Raw genomic sequence first — 21476 nt, forward strand, 5'->3', positions numbered from 1 at the left:
GTTTCCCTCAGCTAATTTTACAACAAAAAAGTCAGCTGATTTCATTGGAGACATGGTAGGGTCTGGATACCATTTCATAGAGTCCCATTTTGGCAGCTGTTAATGGGAGCACTCATCTTGAGCAGGGGTGCTATTTTAGATTTCATTGGGAAAGACTAAGGCAGGCACCCCCAAACTGCGGCCCTCCAGATGTTTTGGCCTACAACTCCCATGATCCCTAGCTAACAGGACCAGTGGTCAGGGATGATGGGAATTGTAGTCCAAAACATCTGGAGGGCCAAAGTTTGGGGATGCCTGGACTAAGGCCTTTCAGTGGGGAGAGCAAGATTCTCAGCAAGGTACCACTTGTGGGATATATTCAAGCTTTAAATGGCAAGAACAACTTTGAAATGTTTTTGACGATTTCATATTATTCTGATCCTGTTTTATCGTTTGGTTTAAGTGCAGAGGTTTTGTTGTTGTTGTTTTCGTTCTGTAAATCTCTCTCTTGTTGCCCTGCATAGGGTAACCATGGCATGGCCAGAGAGCTGTATCAAAGCTTGCTGACTCAGGTGGCTTCAGAACACTTCTACTTCTGGCTAAACAGCTTAAAGGAGTTCTCCCATGCAGAGCAGTGCCTGACAGGGCTGCAAAAGGATGATTATAGTTCAGCACTTTCCTGTATTGCTGAGTCACTGAAATCTTACCACAAAGGAATAGCATCCTTAACGGTCAGTGTGAATTCCCCCCCCTTTACTTTTTGTGGACCTCTAGGTTAAAGCAATTGTCCTTTTTCACTACCGTTTCTGTCTTGGAAGAACAAATGTTGCGCTTACACCTACTTTCTTAAGCAGCAGTAGCTTATTTCAGCAAGAACTATAGCGTTTAAGATCTTCACCTCCTTTCTGTCTACATGGCCATCTGAGTGGATTGGGCGCCACCGAATTGGCATGTTGGCAGTGCAAGATTCCAGTAATAATTTCATCAGTAAGGTAGCTTACTCCTGTAATAATTAAACCAGTAAACTACTGCTGTTTGACAGAGTAGGTATGAACCCACTGCTTTCATGCTCACATTAACATTTATCATCACATGAGTGCACAGGAGGCAGAGACTGAACAATAGCAGTCTTGGCTGCAGTATGAACGATTTCGGATTCCTTGTGCAATCAGCCAAGAGTCACCAGAGTTCTCTTCCGTAAAACGAAGACCTTTCCTCCCTCTTTTGTTTACCTTCGGTTGCATTTGCCGGAATGGAACTGTGTTCTGCATTCTTGAAATGCTTAGCCAGGGAGAGGGACTTGCCCTGCTGCGCTGGAAATATATTATGCAGTAGAGAAACAGCAACTAATTTGTAGTTTGGTTACATGAACAACAATATCATCTTTGGATTATTTGCATTAACGTGTTGGAGGCTTGGCTTGACCTTATTATGGAACGTGTTGCATAAGCTTATCCAAGAAATTCTGGATCTACCACTTAAAATGGGTGTGGGAAGCATGAGATGTGGCCAAGTAGTGAATATGCATTTTTAAGCTTCTTCATTTTCAAAGCTTTGCTCAGTTCAGTGTGGTGTTGTGGTTAGAACATTGGATTGAATTCAGGCAGGCAGAGATAAATCCAGCCTCACCCCAGAGGTCCCTAGGTGAACTTGACTTGGTCTCTCCTTAATCTGCCTCGCAGGTTTGTAGTGAGGATAGGAATGGCCCTATATCCTCTGTCCTGATTTTCCATTGCCATGGCTATTCAAAGAGCCAGAAAGGCCGTTTTCTCCTCAGGGAAAGGGGAGAACCTGCAGAAAAGCAGGGGGATACATGTTGTGGTGAGACACAGTTTGTCCAAACTTGATCTCAAAAATTACAGGATATAAATACATTGTCTTCAAAGTGAGTCCCTTGATGTGGTAGGAAGAAGACAGGCACAAGGCTTACTTAACTTGCCAGTTCTATTGAATTGCTGCAGTCCTGTGTTGCACCACGTGCGTGTGAACATTTCTGACTCCAGAAGAAGGCAATTTGTCAGCTCAGGCAAGCAGAAATAAGATAGAGCTTGGTTTATATGGAGCAGAAAATGTATTTAATTGCTTATCGTGACAAAAATAGTGCTCATTTCAATAGAAGAACCACAGTATGAGAAAATTGATGTTTTAGGTTGCCTTTGCAATGTATGTGCCCTAGTTTGAGCCTTTTATTAACCTAGTAATTGTTTCTTATGAAGCTTTAAAAAGGCAGCTAAGTAGTTTGTTCATCTCTCTGGGCAAATACTGATTTGGTTGTTTCATGTGTCTTTTATTGTGCCCTTTGTATATGGAAATCACAGAGCTTTGTTTATTAGCTTGGACATCCTCAGAACTCTGACAAATATGTTAATTCAGAAAGTATCGCTGCTGAATGCATACAAGCTGTATATCTACATGCCATTTACAAATGTCCTCTTTGTGCATATGCTCTGTCCTTTTCTTTCTCCTCTGTCTCCCTTTACCTCTTTGGCCCTTAACTTGGGTTCTCAAGCGAATCTAGGATCAGAATATCATCCTTCACAAAGGCTGGACAAATACATATCCTTATATCCTTCCTTAGAAATCTGCTGCTATTCTGGCTGCTCATTTTTAAAATTGGCACTGGAAAACATGGCTGCTTCTCCCTTTTCTTCAGCTCTGGCCACACATTATCCTAATGCTTGCGTGATGATAAATTTTTGAAGGTGCCTGGTGCAGAGAGAAAGGAGGTATTGGAAATTAGGACCTTGCTCTACTCGGTGGAGACCTCTATTGGGGTGATTATGAGTTCGAGGGAGATGTGGCGGGGTGGAGGGATGGGGTCATTGGTTCTAGCAGGGTTACAGATAGACCATCTCTGGACTCCCCAATCCTGGGTCTTTTGCATATGAAGCTGCTCATCTGCCAGACCATCTGATTTAATTGTGGATGAGCGAACTGAACTGGCATGCATCTCCATGGTCTGAGTGAGCTAATTGGGTGGAGTGGATCTGAAGATTGACTTAGAACAGGCATCCCCAAACTGCGGCCCTCCAGATGTTTTGGCCTACAACTCCCATGATCCCTAGCTAACAGGACCAGTGGTCGGGGAAGATGGGAATTGTAGTCCAAAACATCTGGAGGGCCGAAGTTTGGGGATGCCTGACTTAGAAGACCTGAGACACTGACAGGTTGGGGATTCTGCTGTTTTTTGCATCGGACCTGGTAATTCCTGCAGTACTTGTAGGAAACAAAATAGATCTCACAGGCCTGAACTCTACCCACTCCTATTCTAAATTACATTTGCTTATTAATTTAAATCTTGTAAAAGTCTAACCCCCTGCTCCAAGCAGCAGTAGCAACTTCTGAATATCTGTGGGAGCTGTCATCCATAAAGTTCACCCATGGAATGTTCTTCTGAATACTAATAGATAATCCCACAAATATCCCACATTATCTAAACAAAGTGTTCTTCTAGGGAAATGAGTTCTAAAATTGAAAGGGCATTCTTCAATGGCTTTTGACTTGGGTCACCAGTCTCAAAGTTCTGATTCTGTGTTTTGTTTGTCTTTCAGGCTGCCAGCACGCCCCTTAACCCTTTGAGCTTTCAGTGTGGGTTTGTCAAACTCCGGATTGACCTCCTTCAGGCTTTCTCTCAGCTCATCTGCACTTGTAATAGTCTGAAGACTAGTCCTCCCCCTGCCATTGCCACAACAATTGTCATGACCTCAGGCAGTGACCTTCAGCGGTGTGGACGCATTTCCAACCAGGCATGTGCTCCAGTTTGTCCCTGTTATGAACGTGCAATTATATTTTTACTTTTATTGGTGTGCTGAGATGAAAACAATGAACAGTGACCAAAAAAGTGACCAGTAGCCGCAATTCAGCTGATCATTAAAGGATGAGACTCCTTTTGCAATGGGCAGAAGCCACAGTGTTCTCCTATAAACATGTTGAAAACGTACAGACCTTCTGCAGAAAGAATATTGTTTATTTCCTGTGCCCAAGAGCTATGAACTCCCATAATCCCTGACCACAGGTCACACTGGCAGGGAATTATGGGAGCTGGAGTCCAACAACATTTAGAAGCCTACATGTTCCCCATCTCTGATTTAGCATACAGTGGTGCCTCGCTAGACGAATTTAATTTGTTCCACGGGTCTTTTCTTATAACGTAAAATTCGTCTAGCGAATCCCATAGGAATGCATTGAATTTTTTTTTTTTGCCCATAGGAACGCATTAATTGAATTTCAATGCATTCCTATGGGAAACTGCGATTCGCTAGATGAATTTTTCATAAAACGAATTCGTCTAGCGAAGGCAACCTCCGCTCGAAAAATCCTTTCGTTAAGTGGAAATTTCGTTAAGCAGGGCATTCGTTAAGCGAGGCACTACTGTAGTAAGATCTGTTTCATGATGCCCTGCAAAAGGTTCCACCTTAAATGGAGGCCAGAAACATAGCTTTTCCAGTGAAAGGTGTTCCCAGTGGAAGTACTTAGTCTCCCCTCCTTGCTTGCCTTCTGGGGCATGTTAACACTTCCACTTCACAGAATTCATATGGCAGTTGATTTGTTAAGATGTTCCTACCGTGCTTTAGTCTTGCTTGCACCAGAGTTAATCTCTTACAGTGAATGCTCCAATCTTGTCCCCTTTGCTCCTCCCTCCTAGTGCACAGAGGAAACTAAACACAATCTCTGGCTTAGAAGAATGCCAGAACTGGGGATGGTGGTTTGTTTCAGTTCAACAAACCATTCATTATAAGTAAGCCAAAAACAAACTTCAGTGTGCATAAGATCAGAAATACATTGACCCAGTTTAGTCGTCACATCAAGCCATAGTTAGGGGTATTCACAATGACTCATTATGTTGGGCTCCTTTGACCGGTTCCCCAACATACAAACACACCCCTCATAAGGGAGGGGAAAATATACCAACTGTGGAGCTTATTTTCCCTCTATCAGCCCCCTTGACCTTCTGCTTGGGCTGGTATGAGACTGGAAAGGTTTTGGATTCTCCCTACCCCACTGAACTGCTTTGTCCCATAAATGAGTACCCTGCATTTTGGCACACAACAAGCCTCCAAAATTGCCACAAAATATACTTTGAAAATTCATAAAGCAAACTAGAGCAAATTAATAATACTAAAAAATAAAATCTAGTATCAGAGATTTCAACCTTCAGATTCTAAAAGTCTGTTGGAGTGCCATGGTTTTCATTTGCGTCTTAAAAGCAAGAATTGATATAGCCAGGCAGGTCTTGCAATAGAAAGGCCCTGCTCCTAATAGATCCTAACCTAATTTAGATGGGCAGGGTGGGGGAAAGGCAGGAACTGGATTGTGAGGCAGGATCAGGGAGAAATCTGAAGAGCAAATTGGCAGGGAGGAGGGAATTGGACGGTGCAAGAAGTGAGGCAAAGGCAACTTTCAACAGGGCTAAGAGAGAACTGATATGTTTGAGGTGGAAGTTGTAATTGGATTCTGAGCAGCTTGCCAATAATCACCTGCTGGTTCTATATGTTAGGGGCTGCTAATGGGAGCCAAAGAAAGCAGGGAAGCTCAGTTGGCTTCAGGCGAGCCTGCGTCCCAAGACAGGATGGAGAGAAGGTACAGTCTTGCCAGCTGAGCCAGTGATATGAGGGCTCAGTGCAGGGGTTCTGTGGTGTATTTGTTTGACCTTTTCCATTTATGACCTAATGGAAACAAATGAGAAAAGTGAGCATAGCAGAAGGATATACAAAGAAATAAAAATATTAGTTCAGTTCAGTGCAATCAATCATGAGTAGTGCTTTGCTTTTGTCCCCACCCCTTTTGCTGCTGCAGATGAAACTCTCCATGGAAGAATTCAGGAACCTAGCTGCAAGATACGGAGATCTCTATCAATCATCCTTTGATGCAGACTCAGCAACTTTGAGGAATGTGGAGCTGTATCCTACTTTTCAAAGCACAGAGCCTGGTTATTTTTCTCGTAAGGATATGCCTTGTAAATATGACTCCAAAGAATTTATTACTGGAGTTTAGGACGCGGGGTGAAGATAACTTTCTTACAAATTCAGCATGCCAGTTTCCTTTTAAAGCCAACGCTGAAGTTTGTTAGCCAGAATTTAGCACTTGATATCATTGTGTCAGACCATCATCCAGCTATCAAACATCATACCTAGAAGGCTGTTCTTCAGGGCCTTCTGGAAAACAACGCAATGTAGAGATTTGGCACAGGTTCAGTGGGAGGGAGCTTTGTAGCTATGATGCCACCATAGGCAAGGATCTCTCCCTCACGGTCACCCATCTTGCTGACCTGAGGGTTGGACACAGAAGGTGAGCTTCCGAAACAGGGTGGTGTTGGCAGATTAGTATGGGTGCAGGCAAACCAGGAAATAGCTTGGGTCTAAATGTTTCAAATCTCCTGTTCATGACCAAAATGTGTGTGTGTGTGTGTGTGTGTGCGTGCGTGCGTGCGTGCGCACATGAACCTGATGCCTCCCTAGGCACATTTGTAGAATCAAGTTGCTTGAATTCATGTTGTATTATGATCTCCCCAGAAATGAAGGCCATGCTGATTCTAGTAACTTACAGCCATTATTTTAATGAACCATGTAATATTGATTTGATTTTTGCCAATTTCATTTGTTCACCTTTAACATCATGTCAGACAGCAGCAAGGTTGCTTATTGGTATCGCATGCGATCGAAGCCCTGATTTTAGATCCTGAATCTGCAAGGTAAATATGATGCAGACTTGACTTTCTTCAGCCTCCTGTCACCCAGTCTTTCCATTATTTTCTAATTTTAAGTAGCCATTAATCAAGGCGAAAATGTCTAGCAGTAGTTTAGCCAGGGCTCCTGTGAAATATTTTGAGTATATGGAAGAATCCATTCAAATTTACCTTTAGTTTATTTGTTCATCTGAAAGAAACTTCAGCTGCATTTCACTGAAATGCAGTGTTTCATGGGAAGCAATTCATTAACTAAATAAATAATGTAGTGCATGCTTATTGTCATTCAGAAAGTATTTTTTAAAAACCATATTAGTTCTTTAGCAACTTTGCCTTTTTCCTTGGCTCCAAAAATAAAGCTAAACTTATGCTTTTTAAAAAATTCTGTTTACTTTTTAAAATTTGACAGTGACTTCGTAGTTCATTTTTTTGATTTAAACAAAATTTTAATACAAGTATTAAAAGAAAATAAACTGTCGGCACTGTTCCATGCTGATAACGAGGTGCATGAACTAGCACATGGACTTGTCATGTGGAAGAGTAGTAATGTAAAATTCAGCAGATTATTGTTTATACTGATAGGCATCAGGACAGCAAAAATTAGAAATCTTTTGAAGGGAGTCCTGATTTCCTTAAAGTGGGTTGATGATTGGGCTAAGTCAGGGATGGGGGAACCTGTAGCCCTCTAGCTGTTATTGGACTACAATTCCTATCAACACCGACCATTTGCCATGCTGGCTGTGGCTGATAGGAGTTTTAAGTCAACAGCTAAATGAAGCTGGCTGGGAGTGGCAGAAAAGATTTAGAAAAAAAATACAGATTCAAGTAATATGGTTATAATATTTTAGCTAGGCAGCCCTTACTTTAAACTTCTCAGGGCTGTATCCAACTAACATGTGCCATCAGTGTAAAGATTTCAGCTTGCACAACGGGACTTCCTCTTCTCCCTCCACCCTCTCCCAGTCTGCTCTGGATGGATGGAGAAACCCACAGAACATATTTAGGGGGTGTGCAGGGGAAGGAGGCAGGACGTCCTGTTGCACAATTGGAAATTATTGTGTTGCTTGGAGACGTATTTTAGGAGAGCTTTTCTGTCATTTCTGTTCTCACTGAGAAGCCTCCGTTAAGAGTATCCTGGCATTCTTTGAAATAGTTCATGATGAGATGCCACAAGCTCTTGTTGAAGTTAAAAATAAAATAAATGACAAATACTTCTTCCTTGTATTGCTTGTATAAAGGTAAAGGGACCCCTGACCATTAGGTCCAGTCGTGACCGACTCTGGGGTTGCGGCGCTCATCTTGCTTTACTGGCCGAGGGAGCTGCTGTACAGCTTCCAGGTCATGTGGCCAGCATGGCAAACCAGAGCAGCACATGGAAACGCCGTTTACCTTCCCGCTGTAGCGGTACCTATTTATCTACCTGCACTTTTGACATGCTTTCGAACTGCTAGGTTGGCAGGAGCTGGCACCAAGCAATGGGAGCTCACCCTGTCGCAGGGATTCGAACTGCCAACCTTCTGATCGGCAAGCCCTAGGCTCTGTGGTTTAACCCACAGCGCCACCCGCGTTGCTTGTATACCTGGTCCTAAATAAACTTTATTTGATGTAAGCACTAATAATTTCAATGGAACTAAATTCCAAATAAGTGTGCTTAAAAAGCCAGGGCTTCCCCCCCCCCAATACCACTGGGCTCTCTTGAATAGTCCCTGTTTTCCTCCTTAGCTTTTGAAGTCCCCTAAATTAACCAGATAATTAATCTCTGGTGTAATGCCATTGACTTTGATGAAGTCTCTCGAAGGACAAAGATAGTCATGTAAGCCTTCTTGGTGCTAGTAAAAGGTCTCCCTTTGGGCTGACTCTGATTTCTGTTGATAGAACGTAAGTTGATCAGATCCCGTGAGACTGGAAATCGGAAAGAATTGCTCAGAAGTGGTAATGGCTCGTTTAAACATGGGAATTATAGGACTGAACTGATGCCTAGTAGATCTTAATCCACATAGACAGTACACACTTTTTAAAACAATGGCCTGATTCCGATGTAACACTAAAATTGTTGTGCACACCTTTTGGCTCCTGCATTTTTCACTTTCCTCTTCACTGCTGCTGAACAGAAATGATTGGAAGCTGTCACTTCTGCTTTCTATTAGCTGCAGTTTATCATTACATCCAAACCTGAAACGTTACCCAAGCAAAAAGGTTTTCAAGCCCTGCACTGCACTTTGTCATCCTGACGATCGGGGCTTCTGAACGCAGCATCACCTGGCAATAGTGACGCCAGACGATTAGCAGGCAGTACCTTCACCCACATGTCATATTTGGTCCAGAGGAGAAGGGAAAGAAGGATCCAGCCCATTGACCAGAAAAGGTTCCCTGCCCCTGAGGCAGAAGGTTATAACTTGATTGGCAGAACATCTAAACCACGTTTGCCAGACAACCACATCATCGTTTTGGTAAACCAGCGTAGAGCAAGCAGTGCTTGGAGATGGCTTCCATGTGTCAATGCAGGCTGCTTCAGCAAAATCGAGCCATCTGCCTCTTCAGTTCAGAGGACACTTCCTGTGTATTCAATTCGGCATTGAATGCACAAGCAACTGTTTTGCAGATGTGTCACAAATTTATGCCAATGTTTATTTATTTTTTAATTGAGTAAGGAAGAAATGTTTAAGTGAGTTGGAGATGTTCAGATTAAGTGTGAAATGCTATAAAAAGATGGGGAGGGTATCCGTGGAGTACAGCATTTACAAGGACAAAGGAATCTGTCAGAGAGGCTGTGCTATTTCCAGGAAATTACTTGTTTTCCCATGAATGGTTAAGTATATATAGACAACATAATGATTTTATAGAATCTTTATCCCACCTTCTTATCCAGCCTAGAGTCCCAAAGCACTGTGTAAAAATACCCAAGACTCTTTGGAAAGGTTAGGAAAAGGCACACATTGGGCATCACTGGAATGAATTTCTTTTCTAGCTTACAGGAATACGGCTCTGCTGGAGTGGCACATGCCACAAGTGAATATGAAAGGAGAATGATGTCTGTGTTCAGTCATGTGCTGGAGGAAGTGGAATCACTGAACAGAAAATATGCACCCGTGTCTTACATGGCAAGTAATAGCCACTTTGTCATAGAGACTTTTAAAATAGTTCTTTACATTCCTTTGAAACAAGAAGTCAAAAGATAAGTTGACCCCAGGTTTTGTATTGGTCACAAATAGCATATAACCAGAGAGATGGAATAAAATAGGTTTCTACCATAGACCAACACTGGAGATTCGTTTTATGTTTTAGAGGGCATAATTTTTAATGACTCACAGTGCCAGTTTTGTATTTCTGAGGAGTCTTGTATAGGATTGTACTGTTCAGTGGTCAAGGTGGAAGTGACAAGTCAAGACTGGGCTTCTATCTGTAAAGGAAGCTATAGGAATGGTGGAAGCAACATTGATATTTAGGTATAATGAATTAACCAATACAAACATAGGTATAATCCAGAGATTATCATGCATATCAAAAAGCTTAAAGAACATGCAGCAGAGTAAAAAAAAATTTTTTGTTTGTAATAAATCTTTACTCATTCTCAAAATACATTTTGAGCAGCTATAGCAAAATTTGCCATGCTTTTTACTGAGTAGTGTGTTTCTTTATCCACAGCTGTTTAGATTTTGACCCTTTCACCTCTCCTAAACTTGAGAATGGAAAGCTTCAACTTGAAAAGCATTATATAAATCTTTGATATACATCAGTAGCAACAGACGGAAATATTTGTAATTTGAAGCTTGTAGTGACATGCGGAGCTAAATCATTGTTCTTTGGACGGCTTATAATTTTACTCAGTTTTCTAGAAGCTGTGTTATTTAATACCTTTCTGATTCTGACGCTGTGATGGCTGTCATGCAGAAAGTTCATGTGTGGAACATCCTAGAGGCCACCTGTCATTGCTCCACCTTGGCGTCATTCATTGAAGCTGATTGTGTTTCAGTACAACTTTTCCCTGGTGCAGAGTTTCTCTTATCAGGTCAGGTCATCCGAGAACACAAGCGCTAGCTGATGTAACTCCAAACACAAGGCGGAGAACAGTTTTAAATGAACTTAATCTATCGACTACCGGTAGAACCAGGGTTTCAGATACTGACTTTAGATATCTCTGATCTCTTTGAGAGCAAGCAATCTGCTATCCTTCCATGCATGTTGAGCATTATATTATATATGGACATGCATTTTTATATGAATTAAAATGTACACAGAGTCCCGTATGAAAACTAAAGCAATTATTCAAATAGCAGCAGCAGGGGGCAGCTATTGCCCTAATTTCTTGCTTGTGGGTTTCCCAGAATCATCTCGTTGGTCCACTGTGAGAAGCGAGATATTGAACTAGATAGAGCCTTGGCCTGATCCAGCAGGACTCTTCATATGTTAGTTTCTCGCTGGCCACATTTTTGCTCTCATTTTATTGTAGAAAGCACTGTGGGACCAGAATAGAAAATAAGCCATTCTTCGTAAGACTTCAGAATTTCTCCATATTTAATCTTCAGATCCATTCATGGCTTTCCTTTTTTGTAGGGACTCTCCAATGCTACCTAGTTTCTCTCAAGCCAGTACTGCCTTGCCGTGTCTTGCCACGTTTGGCTGCATTCTTCCTCCTGGTGGCCTCTGGTCTCCAGGAAGCCCCTGCCTTGAGATCTAATGTACCAGGCTGCATTGGCCACCATTTTTTCTTTCCATATATTTTTGATCAAATGATGCATTTAGGAATAGGGGATGTTGGGGAAAACAACAGCTTTCCCCCAAATTCCTTTAGAGCTGCTACAGAGCTATTTTTTGGAGCTATTCAATGCCTCTCTTGTTCTGATACAGAAAGGAAACTGTATTTGTTTCCACCATCTCTATAGACTATTCCAGCCTAGTGCCTGTCAGACGTTTTGGACTACAACTCTCATCAGGTCATAGAGTTGTAGTCTAAAACACCTGGAGCCCCCCAGCTGGTGAGGGCTGCACTCCTCCATATTCTTGATGATGCATTGTCTTGGCTTCCTAATAAGTGCTAGTGACTGCAACGCTAATGCACAAAGTACATTCTGTTTCCAATCCCTGCTGTAAAAAGGATTAGTTCTGATCTGGCTTGGCATTGTTTTGTTCCAGCACACGGCTTGTCTATGCAACGCAGTCATTGCCTTGCTGAAAGTTCCCTTGTCATTCCAGAGGTATTTTTTCCAGAAGCTGCAGTCGACTAGCATTAAGGTAAGCTTACGGTGTCACCGAATTTTAACTGCAGTTAATGCAGAGAAATGTCTGCAATCCCTTCGCTGTCAGGCAGAGGAAGGGGAAGGAAGATTGCTGCTGGTCCAGCTTGCAAATTGCTCACTGTAGGTTAAAATGTAATTCAATTTGGACATGCAGATCCCTACGCCTGCTTTGATTTTTTAATTATTGCTATTTTTTCAGTGGGAGATTCTGTTCAGATCTCTCACTGCATTCTGTTCAGCCCTGGCTCTTCCATAAATGGGAGAATGGGAGCCGTTAGTGATTGTAGGGCACCCAATACAGCAGTTATTGTTTCCAAAGCTTTTATTATTTGCATTATTTATTTAAACAATGCCTACAAGCAACTCCCCATTTACACACAATCTATTTGCATTAGTGTCCTTCTGGCTCACAAGAAGACCCTCCCCAGAGCCTGAAGAGGACAGAGTCACAGCGGGGCATTGTTGAGGCTTCCCGCCTAACAGCTTCCCCATGCATCAGCTGAGCAGCCTCAACAAAGCCCCTCTGCCTGTCCAGCTCACGGAGGTCCATAACATAACCCTGTGTAAATGGAGAGTTGCAGAGGGCTTTCTCGGTAGTGACACCTGCCCTGTGGAACACCCTCCCATCAGATGTCAAGGAGATAAACAACTATCTGACTTTTAGAAGACATCTGAAGGCAGCCCTGTTGTTAATGTTTGATCTTTTATCATGTTTTTAATATTCTGTTGGGAGCTGCCCAGAGTGGCTGGGGAAACCCAACCAAATGGGTGGTGTGTGTGTGTATAGCATCACTTAACTACGACCTTGTCTAAGCAGTGTACAAGAAATAGGTAAAAGTAAATAGAAAATGGAAATAGAAAAGGTAAAAACTGGTTAAAATTGTACAGTCAGACTTAAATGCCTGCTGGGATAAAAAAAAAAGTCTTCAGTAGGCATCAGAAGTTCATCAGGAAGGGGGCCTGCGTCACCTCAACTTGAAGGCAGTTCCACAAAATTGGGCCCACCATCCCCCACACATGGTTTCTGGTGATTCGAGCCATACATCAGAACCATGGAGAGCCACTAACAGTGACTGGGCAAGGGATATAAGGGATTAGGCAGCCCTTGAGCTGTCCTGGACCTATGTTGTTAAGGGCCCTGTCAATTAACACAATACTCTAGAACCTGGCTCGTTCGTATATGGGCAGCCAGTGCAAGCTTTTGAGCACCAGGGTTACGGGCTAGCGATTGTCCCCATCGACAATCTAGCTGCAGCATTTTGCACCAGCTGGAGTCTCCAGACAAGGGCCAAATATTGTCTGGCATAGAGTGTGTTGCAGTCATCAGACCTTGAGGCCACCATGGTCAGACTATCCTTGTTCAATAATGCTATAGTTGATGTATCCGCTGCAGCTGGTAAAAGGTAAAAGACAAAGATGGCTTCAGCAGTGCCCCCATTCTCTGAACCTGTTCTTTCAGAGGGAGCACAGCCCCCTACATGTAACATCTGCATTTGTCTTCCCCTTTTTATTTTACATCCCCATCGTCTCATGTATCTGAAGGAAATACATCTTTGTCATATCTTTCAAAGTCTTGTGGCCTGTTATTTCCCTGCTTCGTTTTAATGGTTTGTTTTATTGACCATTCATTTGGTGTAATATGGCTTCTGATGCTGCTACAACATTAAGTTCACATGCTGTTTATAAAATGATTAAGCTCCTGAAGGAATATACAAATATTCAGTATGGCTGAAGCATATGTTTAATCAATATTGATCACCCAGACACAGTGCTGTTCAAAGAGAATTAGCCTCTTCATTATCCAAAGCGGTGTACAGTACATGTTTTAGAGAGGTCAACACACACATGCTCACCACATGTAGCGTAGGTATTTTACTTGTGTGGTTCCTTCGTCACAGGGACAGCACATAATCCACACAGTAATAATAACTCTTAGTTACTGTGTTGGCTTTTGCAGTAAGGAAAGACCATAGCCCAGTGGTAAAGCACATGATTTGCATGCAGAAAATAACCCTGCCAGAGATCTAAAGAACTGCTGCCCGTCAGAGTAGGCAAAACAGACTTAAGATGGGGACATGGCCTTGCAGGTGAGTAAGGCAGCTTTGTATGCCCTGACTACCATAGCTGCCAAGTCTCCCGCTGAAAAATGTGGGATCAGCAGCGGCGCAGCACCGGAAGTCACTTCTACGCATGTCTGGACATGCATAGAAGCAACTTCCGGTGCCGGCGCCGCCCGATTTCCAATGCCCAGACATGGGCAGAGCAGCACCCGAAATGGAGCCTCTGGCAGGTAGGAAATCTGGGGGATTTCCGGGATTTTTTCCCATTCGGGAGAAGAGCGGGAAACGGATTAAAATCCGGGGGTTTCCCGCGAAAAACGGGGGAGTTGGCAGCTATGCCTGACTACTGGTTCATGTAATTTCATTTTCTAAGGCTTGTACCCTGGCATCTGGAATCATAACTTTTGAGATTTACAATTAAGTAAATAATAGTAAAAACCGTAGTGAGATAAAGCTTGTAATTACAATATCAAGCAACAAACAAATTTGCCACCGAGTTTAATACACACACACACACACACACACACACACACACACACACACACAGAGAGAGAGAGAGAGAGAGAGAGAGAGAGAGAGAGAGAGAGAGAGAGAGAGAGAAATCCAGGATTGCTCTCCAAAGAGCACATACTTTGCCAGAAAGGAAGGTCTTTGCTAGCATTCTGAAACTCACCAAGAGGCCTGCCAGAAGTACCTCTCTAGAAGGGATCTCCGCAGCACAGGTCTCTTTACAGCAGACCCATGGAATTTCCTTCAGGACTCCTTCGTCTAATCAGTTGCCTGTGTCAATAGCAGTCGACTTAATGTCTATTTGGAGTAGTTTAGAGTGTGTGTACTTAAGATTGTCAGAGTCAAAAGCTAAGGGCTCTTAACAAGCAAAAAAGCTTACTTAAAAGATTATCAAATGTTGCAGAATCCATGCCCCAGAGCATAAGTCGACTCTCTGGTTGGGGTAACAGGGCTCTTTAGAATATAAAAACACAAAAAATGCATAACATGGCAACAAACAAAAACAATACCCTTCTCACAATTCAAAAGACCATAGATTGTTTAATTAGCCAAAGGCTGATTTCCTGCTTGGTTTCAAACACAGTTTTTAGGCCGTCATCCAGCCTTCCGGCTGCTGCCCAAAGTGCACAGAAAGCTTTACTGCTTGATTGTACTGACATATTAAAGCTGCCCTAATATGGAGCTATTAAGGACAGCATCTTGATTGTGTAAAATAATGTTCTAACAGAAAAGTTAGCTGCAATTCAGTTTAGAGAAAATGCATTTCAAATTTGGAGTGCTTGAAGACGTGTATGTATTTTCTTTTCTGACAGTGCACTACTCATGCAATGAATGCACTGATCATAAATTGTGTTGATTATATCTTGAGCACTGTAATATCCCTTGCTATCTTCCATGTGCTTCTTGTTCCAGTTGCTTTGTTTGTCTTCCCCTTAATAAATACAAACCTTTTTTTATTTTATCTGTACTTCAGCTTGCCCTGTCACCATCCCCACGCAACCCTGCTGAGCCCATTGTCGTTCAGAATAACCAGCAAATGGCATTGAAGGTAGAAGGAGTGGTTCAGCACGGCTCCAAACCTGGCCTTTTCCGCAAAATTCAGTCAATCTGTCTAAATGTATCTTCAACACTGCAGACCAAATCTGGGCAAGAGTACAAGGTAAGGAAACGTATGGAGTTGTATACTGTCAACGTTTTACAGTGTCTGAAACCTATGAAGAATTTAGATGGAGATTTCATTTTCTGCTGTTGCATGGCAAGGATTTTAATCTCGGCGGGGTGTGTGTGTGTGTGTGTGTGTGTGTGTGTGTGTGTGTGCAGGCATTTCTGGCAGGTTCTTTGAAGATAAAACCTGTAAGTAAGATCTTGGGGTGTGTTGTGTTCATATCCCCATGGGGAAAAAGCCTGCGCCTTGTGTATCTTGGTGGGAAGGGGAAGGTGGAACAGATAATCCTTTTCCTCACTTGCTGTCTTGGCAGTAGCACTGAAAAGTCCTAACATTACAATCGACTAAGAACACACAGCTGTCTGGCAGCAGGAAGCAAATCTGCTCTTAGAGGTTCCCAAGCCCTGCTATGAACAGCTGAGCAGTTTGCAATAGCTTTAGCAGAGAGCGCTAAATGGCTTCTTACGTCCATGAGCCAAACCTTTGCTTGTATGACAGAATTGAAACCTTGGACACCCCTTAGAGAAGCTGTGGAAAATGCCATTCCTACTCCTGTTTTCTTTCCCAGATGCCCATTGACAGCCTGACAAATGAGATGGAGCAGATGGTTGAGCCTCACAACGATTACTTCAGCACACAGTTCCTCTTGAACTTTATTATTGTTGGCACCCACAGCATCACAGTGGAGTCTTCTGTTAGAGACCTCAATGGTATCATATGGAAGACGGGGCCCAAAACCACTCTGTTGATTAAGTCTCTTGAAGATCCATACTCCCAGCAAATTCGACTTCAGCAACAGCAAGGACAGCAGCCACCACAGCAGCCGCAGCCACAGCAACGAACTGCCTATACCCGTTTTTAGCACTGTTCTTATCATTCATCAGCCCAAGTGAAAGGCATTCCATTTTATTTGGACGTTGTCATTTCCCCCCATCTGTTTCCCATGATGCCTTCCTTCCTTCCTTCCTTCCTCCCTCCCTCCCTTCCTTCCTTCCTTCCTTCCTTCCTTCCTTCCTTCCTTCCTTCCTTCCTTCCTTCCTTCCTTCCTTCCTTGGCAACTGCTCGGCCACTGAAACCCAACCCTCATCAGGCACACCATGTAACAAGCTGGTTGAATGAAGTGGTTCTGCTCATAGGTCCAGCTGTTTCCACCATGCCACTGAAATTGCTCTAGCAGTGGAGTGCAGAAATTTGCTAAAGCAGAACAAAGCCTTGGTTATGTACTTTAAAGCCTTTTTTCAGCTTCTTATGGCCCTGTTCATGTGATGTGGGTCACTAAGGGCCTGAGGGGGCTGAATCCATGTTGGTATGGCTTCATCACATACCCAGCTCTTCTTGCCATCATTCAGCACAGATTTTAGGATGGTGTGATGAACTGAAATCTGGCCCCACTACATGATCCATCCAATCACTGTTTTATTGTGCATTCCGCGTGCCTTGTAACCTGCATTCCACCTCACACAATAGAAAAGCCACTTTCCAGCCTCAGATAAGAATGGGCCAAGTTGGTTTCCCATTGCATCCTTCTTGACAGCTTCCAATTGGAAGATAATGAGCAGTGAAAGGTCTGCAACAGTTTCCTGGGTTGCATCCCAACATATTGGCTGTTTGACTAATCCAGTTGCCACTTCCTGAGGAGCCTGACTTTCGATTCTACATTTAGTCTTTCAAATCACATTGGGTTTTTATGTATGCAAAACTGTGTTCCTCTGTGTTATTCAGTACATCTACAAATGCAAAAAGTTTCAACAAACGTGCAGACCTTCTGGATGATTATATGTAAATAATCACTTTGAATGCTGCTAAGTTAGAAAGAGGTTTGGATATCATTCCAAATATCTGAGTGGTGTTCTTTAATGCCTCTGAATCTTGCAGCTGCTCATATTTGTTGCTTCTCTATATAATAATGCTTGAGCTATGCCATTGTGGGGAAAGGGAGATTGTCTTCCTTTATAGGAAAAGGCATTTCAGTTTGGTTGGGATCCTTGGCCCCCTCCCAACACAAAATCCCCCAGAAAGAAATATATTCATCTTCGAAAGGTTAGAAAGTTGAAAGATCAAAAAGGGTTGTGTTATAACTGTTGTAGTATTTTAATGTTACCAGTAAGGCTTGGAAGCATTTGGTATCCTGAAAGGCAGGATAAAAATAATTTTAATACTAATAATTTCCTGCTTTATTCTGTACCAGAGTTGTGAATGGAGAACCTTCTTCCATTAAATACTCTATGGTTGGTGGAGTGCATGCCATAGCTGTCCAGGAAGAAAATGACTTTGTATTCTCTTACTGAACTTGCAATGTGTCAATTCCTCTTGCTTTCAGATGTGAGAAGTTCACTCAGCTCTTGATGATAAAGGTATGCAGGTTGAGAGTTTCTTTCATTGTAAATACTGGGAGATGGGTTTGGAGGTTACTTGCAACATGCTCCTTTTTTAGAAACTACTCAGATGTAGTTTATTACTTCATCTTACATCAAGCAGATGCCTCCTTATTATGTATAGAATATCCTAATAAACCATTTGTTTCCCATTTGTATCTGATCAGCAAAACCAGAACTTCTTGTGACCCCCCCCCCCAAAAAAAGACATTGGCATTCATTAAACGCCAGTACTTGATTCACTGGCTGCCTTGAGTTTCAAAGTGTCTCTCCAATTTAACGAAGAAACATTCCACCTCTTCTGTCCCCAGCATGTTTATTTTGCAAATTATGAATAATCTCCAGTGTTAGAAACTCAGATATATAAGCTAGGTGCCAAGTGGCTCCTTAAACCAGGGTTACAGTCTCCGAAACAGAATGCCTAGTTGCCATTTTGGGGCCAGACGATTTGAAAGTCGTATTTTTCACTATGACTTTTTTGGTTCCTGAAATTCATTCTGAATGTGCAGCTAAAAGATAATGGATAGAATTCTACAGCATGCACCTCTAGATGGTGGAGATGTCAGGCGCCAATCCTGGCACCCGGGCATCTTCACTTGGTCACAAGTGGCCTGGCAAATTTCAAATGCTGCCTCTGACAGCAAGCAGTGGGAAATGTGCTGCTTGACATACGTAGGTAGATGGAGCTTCGTGTTGATCAGTTGGCTAGCTTCACAGTTTGTTTCCCCATTTTTATCTTTAAGCCATCTTAGTCTAGCACTGACTTCGATGAAGTCAAACCTATGTAAACCCAATCCAAAGGCTTTTCACCCAAGTAACGTAGAGGTCCCTAGAGCTAGGTGTGCATACCATCAGCTGTCCATGGGGAATCCCTGAATATTTCCACCTTGTGCTGAAAAATCCAATTTCTGTCTTCTAGAAGCTGATTGAATAAGCTATTTCCCTTCAGCACTCCTCTTTCCCTAAATTTACTTACGGTAATTGAAAAAAGTTTTGTGCCTAAAGAATACTGGACTTGTTTAGAAGCCACTTACCCCACTGCTGAAATACTGAAAGCATCCCTTTGTTTCTACATGAGACCGCTAGGGGTGATTTGGAGTTGGATATCATCAACATGCTGATGATACTTAGCTGTCTCTCCTTTCTGCCTGACTCTAGGAGGTCTTGGAAGTCTTTAATTGGGAATTATAGCTCTGTGAGGGGAATAGGGATTGCCTTACAACTCTTAGCACCCATAAAAAAATTACAGTCCCCAGGAATCTCTGGGGAAATCCATGACTGTTTAAAGTGGTATAATTCTGCTTCATGGTGTAGTATATGGTGCCCAGTTGAAATGGTAGGTGAATGGTTTTGCATAATGTCTAACTTTGCTCAAGAAGAAAACTTGTCCGTTGTGTTATTAGCCATATATGACAATCCAGTTAATGCTCATTTTTGACCATGGAAAGCAGAAGATGAAAGTGGGATACCAGGAGGAAAAAGAAGGAGCTGAAACATGGTTAGAAAATATTCTGATGTTGGTTGGCCTTTAGGGACATTGGTGAAATAAACCTGGGAAGTAGGGGGAGCAGAGATGAAGCTAGAATTTCTGCATACCAGCACGGAGGTAAATTCTGCAAGTTGGAATCATTGGAGGAAGAAAGGTATGGAGTGGTAAGCTTTTTTTAAAAAAAATGTAATCCATTATGATTAGGCAATTCCCACATACAGAATAATACATGTTGGTTCCTTCTTCCGGTGCATCAGAAATAGCCGTAGCTGGAGATGGGATTTCAAACAGAATGGACTGGCCCAAAGTCAATAGAATTCAAAGCGGGGAAGAAATTCAATATTTTCCCCTCATTTTTGTGTAGCTGCACTTTAAAAAAAGATACTAAATTCAGGGTATTATGGGCCTTATGCAGCGTGTCTGAACTTCTGAGGTTTGTGAAAACAGAGCCGTGACCGACATCAGCATCTGGAGTCCTTGGAGTCATGGCCCCAGCCTCAAGCTCGAGCCAGATATCCTGGTCAGAGGCAGCAATACTTCTGAATACAGCTGCCTCCACTGAAAAGCATAGTGACCTGGGTCATAGGAAAATTCTTGCCTGAGTGTTTTATCTACAGTTACGACCGGCACATTATGTTCAGGGATGGGGAATCTCTTTCATCCCACAAATTGTGTTCCTTTATGGGTAACCTAGGGACGAGACTTTAGGTAAGCACATAAGTGATCATGAATTAAAGCTTTGTATGCAAGTTAGCAAGGGACGCAGGTGGCGCTGTGGTGCCGATCAGAAGGTCGGTGGTTCGAATCCCCGCGACGGGGTGAGCTCCCGTTGCTCAGTCCCAGCTCCTGCCCACCTAGCAGTTCGAAAGCACGTCCAAGTGCAAGTAGATAAATAGGTACTGCTCTGGCGGGAAGGTAAACGGCGTTTCTGTGCACTGTTCTGGTTTGCCAGAAGCGGCTTTGTCATGCTGGCCATATTACCCGGAAGCTGTATGCCGGCTCCCTCGGCCAGTAAAGCGAGATGAGCACCGCAACCCCAGAGTCGTCTGCGACTGGAGCTAACAGTCAGGGGTACCTTTACCTATACAAGTTAGGACTTACTTTCCTTGACCAAATTCTGTCATATTTATTTCATTTGTTCTCTCAGGAACTGTCAGGTCTGGGGGAAGCTATTGCACATAAGCTATACTGGATTTTAAAGACCTACTGGAAAAGTTTCTTTGCTTCATATTTCAAGCTCCTTGAAGAACTGTTTGTACTGCATAAAATCAGAATTTTACAGAATCTTAGAATTGTGATTTTATTATATAATGCATTTTGAAGGTTATCTTCGCAACACTGAAACGAGGTTGCATATTAAAAGAGGCTTGCAAAAATATTTCCCAGTAAGCAGCCATTCAGAATGCAAATGCTGATTGTCCAAAAGACGAACACATAAAAGGGAACATTCAGCATAGAGCTGCTTTCCATTTGCATAGAGAAAAAGGCAAATTATATATAGTCTACTCTGAATCTCTTTTTATATCAGTGCTAGAGATTCTCTTCTTTGAGATTACTAGTGCCACCACTTCTGTAGCACATCTCATGTGAATATATATTATTTCAGTAATTTTCACAATAGCTCTGTAATGTTGGTGGATGTTACCTCCATCTTTCCAGTGGGGTAGGGGCAAGACTGAGAATTTATTGCCTGTAATTGTCTAGCAAGTTTGTGGCGAAGGAGAGACTCTGAAAGATTTCCTGCTCATACCCATAGCCACCATATGCTACAACAGCTTTACAATAGATCGTGGATGGGAGTGGACCAAGGGTGGGAAATAAGTGCCCCTCCAGTATCGTGATGCTATCAGTATTCTGATGCTATCTGTCCAGAGGGAAGAATTAACTTTTTATTGTCAAAAGTACACTTACAAGTTAGGGGAAGGCATGTTCATCAGTCCTACATCTCAGCTACTCCTAGGTGATCTAACAGCAAT

General features: G+C 42.6%; 1 protein-coding gene across 1 annotated transcript in view; it reads left to right on the top strand.

The window, feature by feature from the left end:
* The window catches only part of INTS7 (integrator complex subunit 7), a 47727-nt gene extending 29558 nt beyond the window's left edge, over positions 1-18169 (top strand). The window contains exons 13-20 of the mRNA XM_035111281.3: positions 504-710; positions 3531-3725; positions 5776-5879; positions 6602-6670; positions 9633-9765; positions 11798-11896; positions 15445-15630; positions 16205-18169. Coding sequence (XP_034967172.2) covers positions 504-710; positions 3531-3725; positions 5776-5879; positions 6602-6670; positions 9633-9765; positions 11798-11896; positions 15445-15630; positions 16205-16498 — 1287 coding nt within the window. The 3' untranslated portion in view covers positions 16499-18169. The remainder of the gene's footprint in view (positions 1-503; positions 711-3530; positions 3726-5775; positions 5880-6601; positions 6671-9632; positions 9766-11797; positions 11897-15444; positions 15631-16204) is intronic.
* The last annotated feature ends 3307 nt before the right edge of the window (positions 18170-21476 follow it).

This window comes from Zootoca vivipara, chromosome 3, assembly GCF_965207765.1.
Source record: "Zootoca vivipara chromosome 3, rZooViv2.hap1.1, whole genome shotgun sequence".
In the NCBI taxonomy this organism is placed as follows: domain Eukaryota; kingdom Metazoa; phylum Chordata; class Lepidosauria; order Squamata; family Lacertidae; genus Zootoca; species Zootoca vivipara.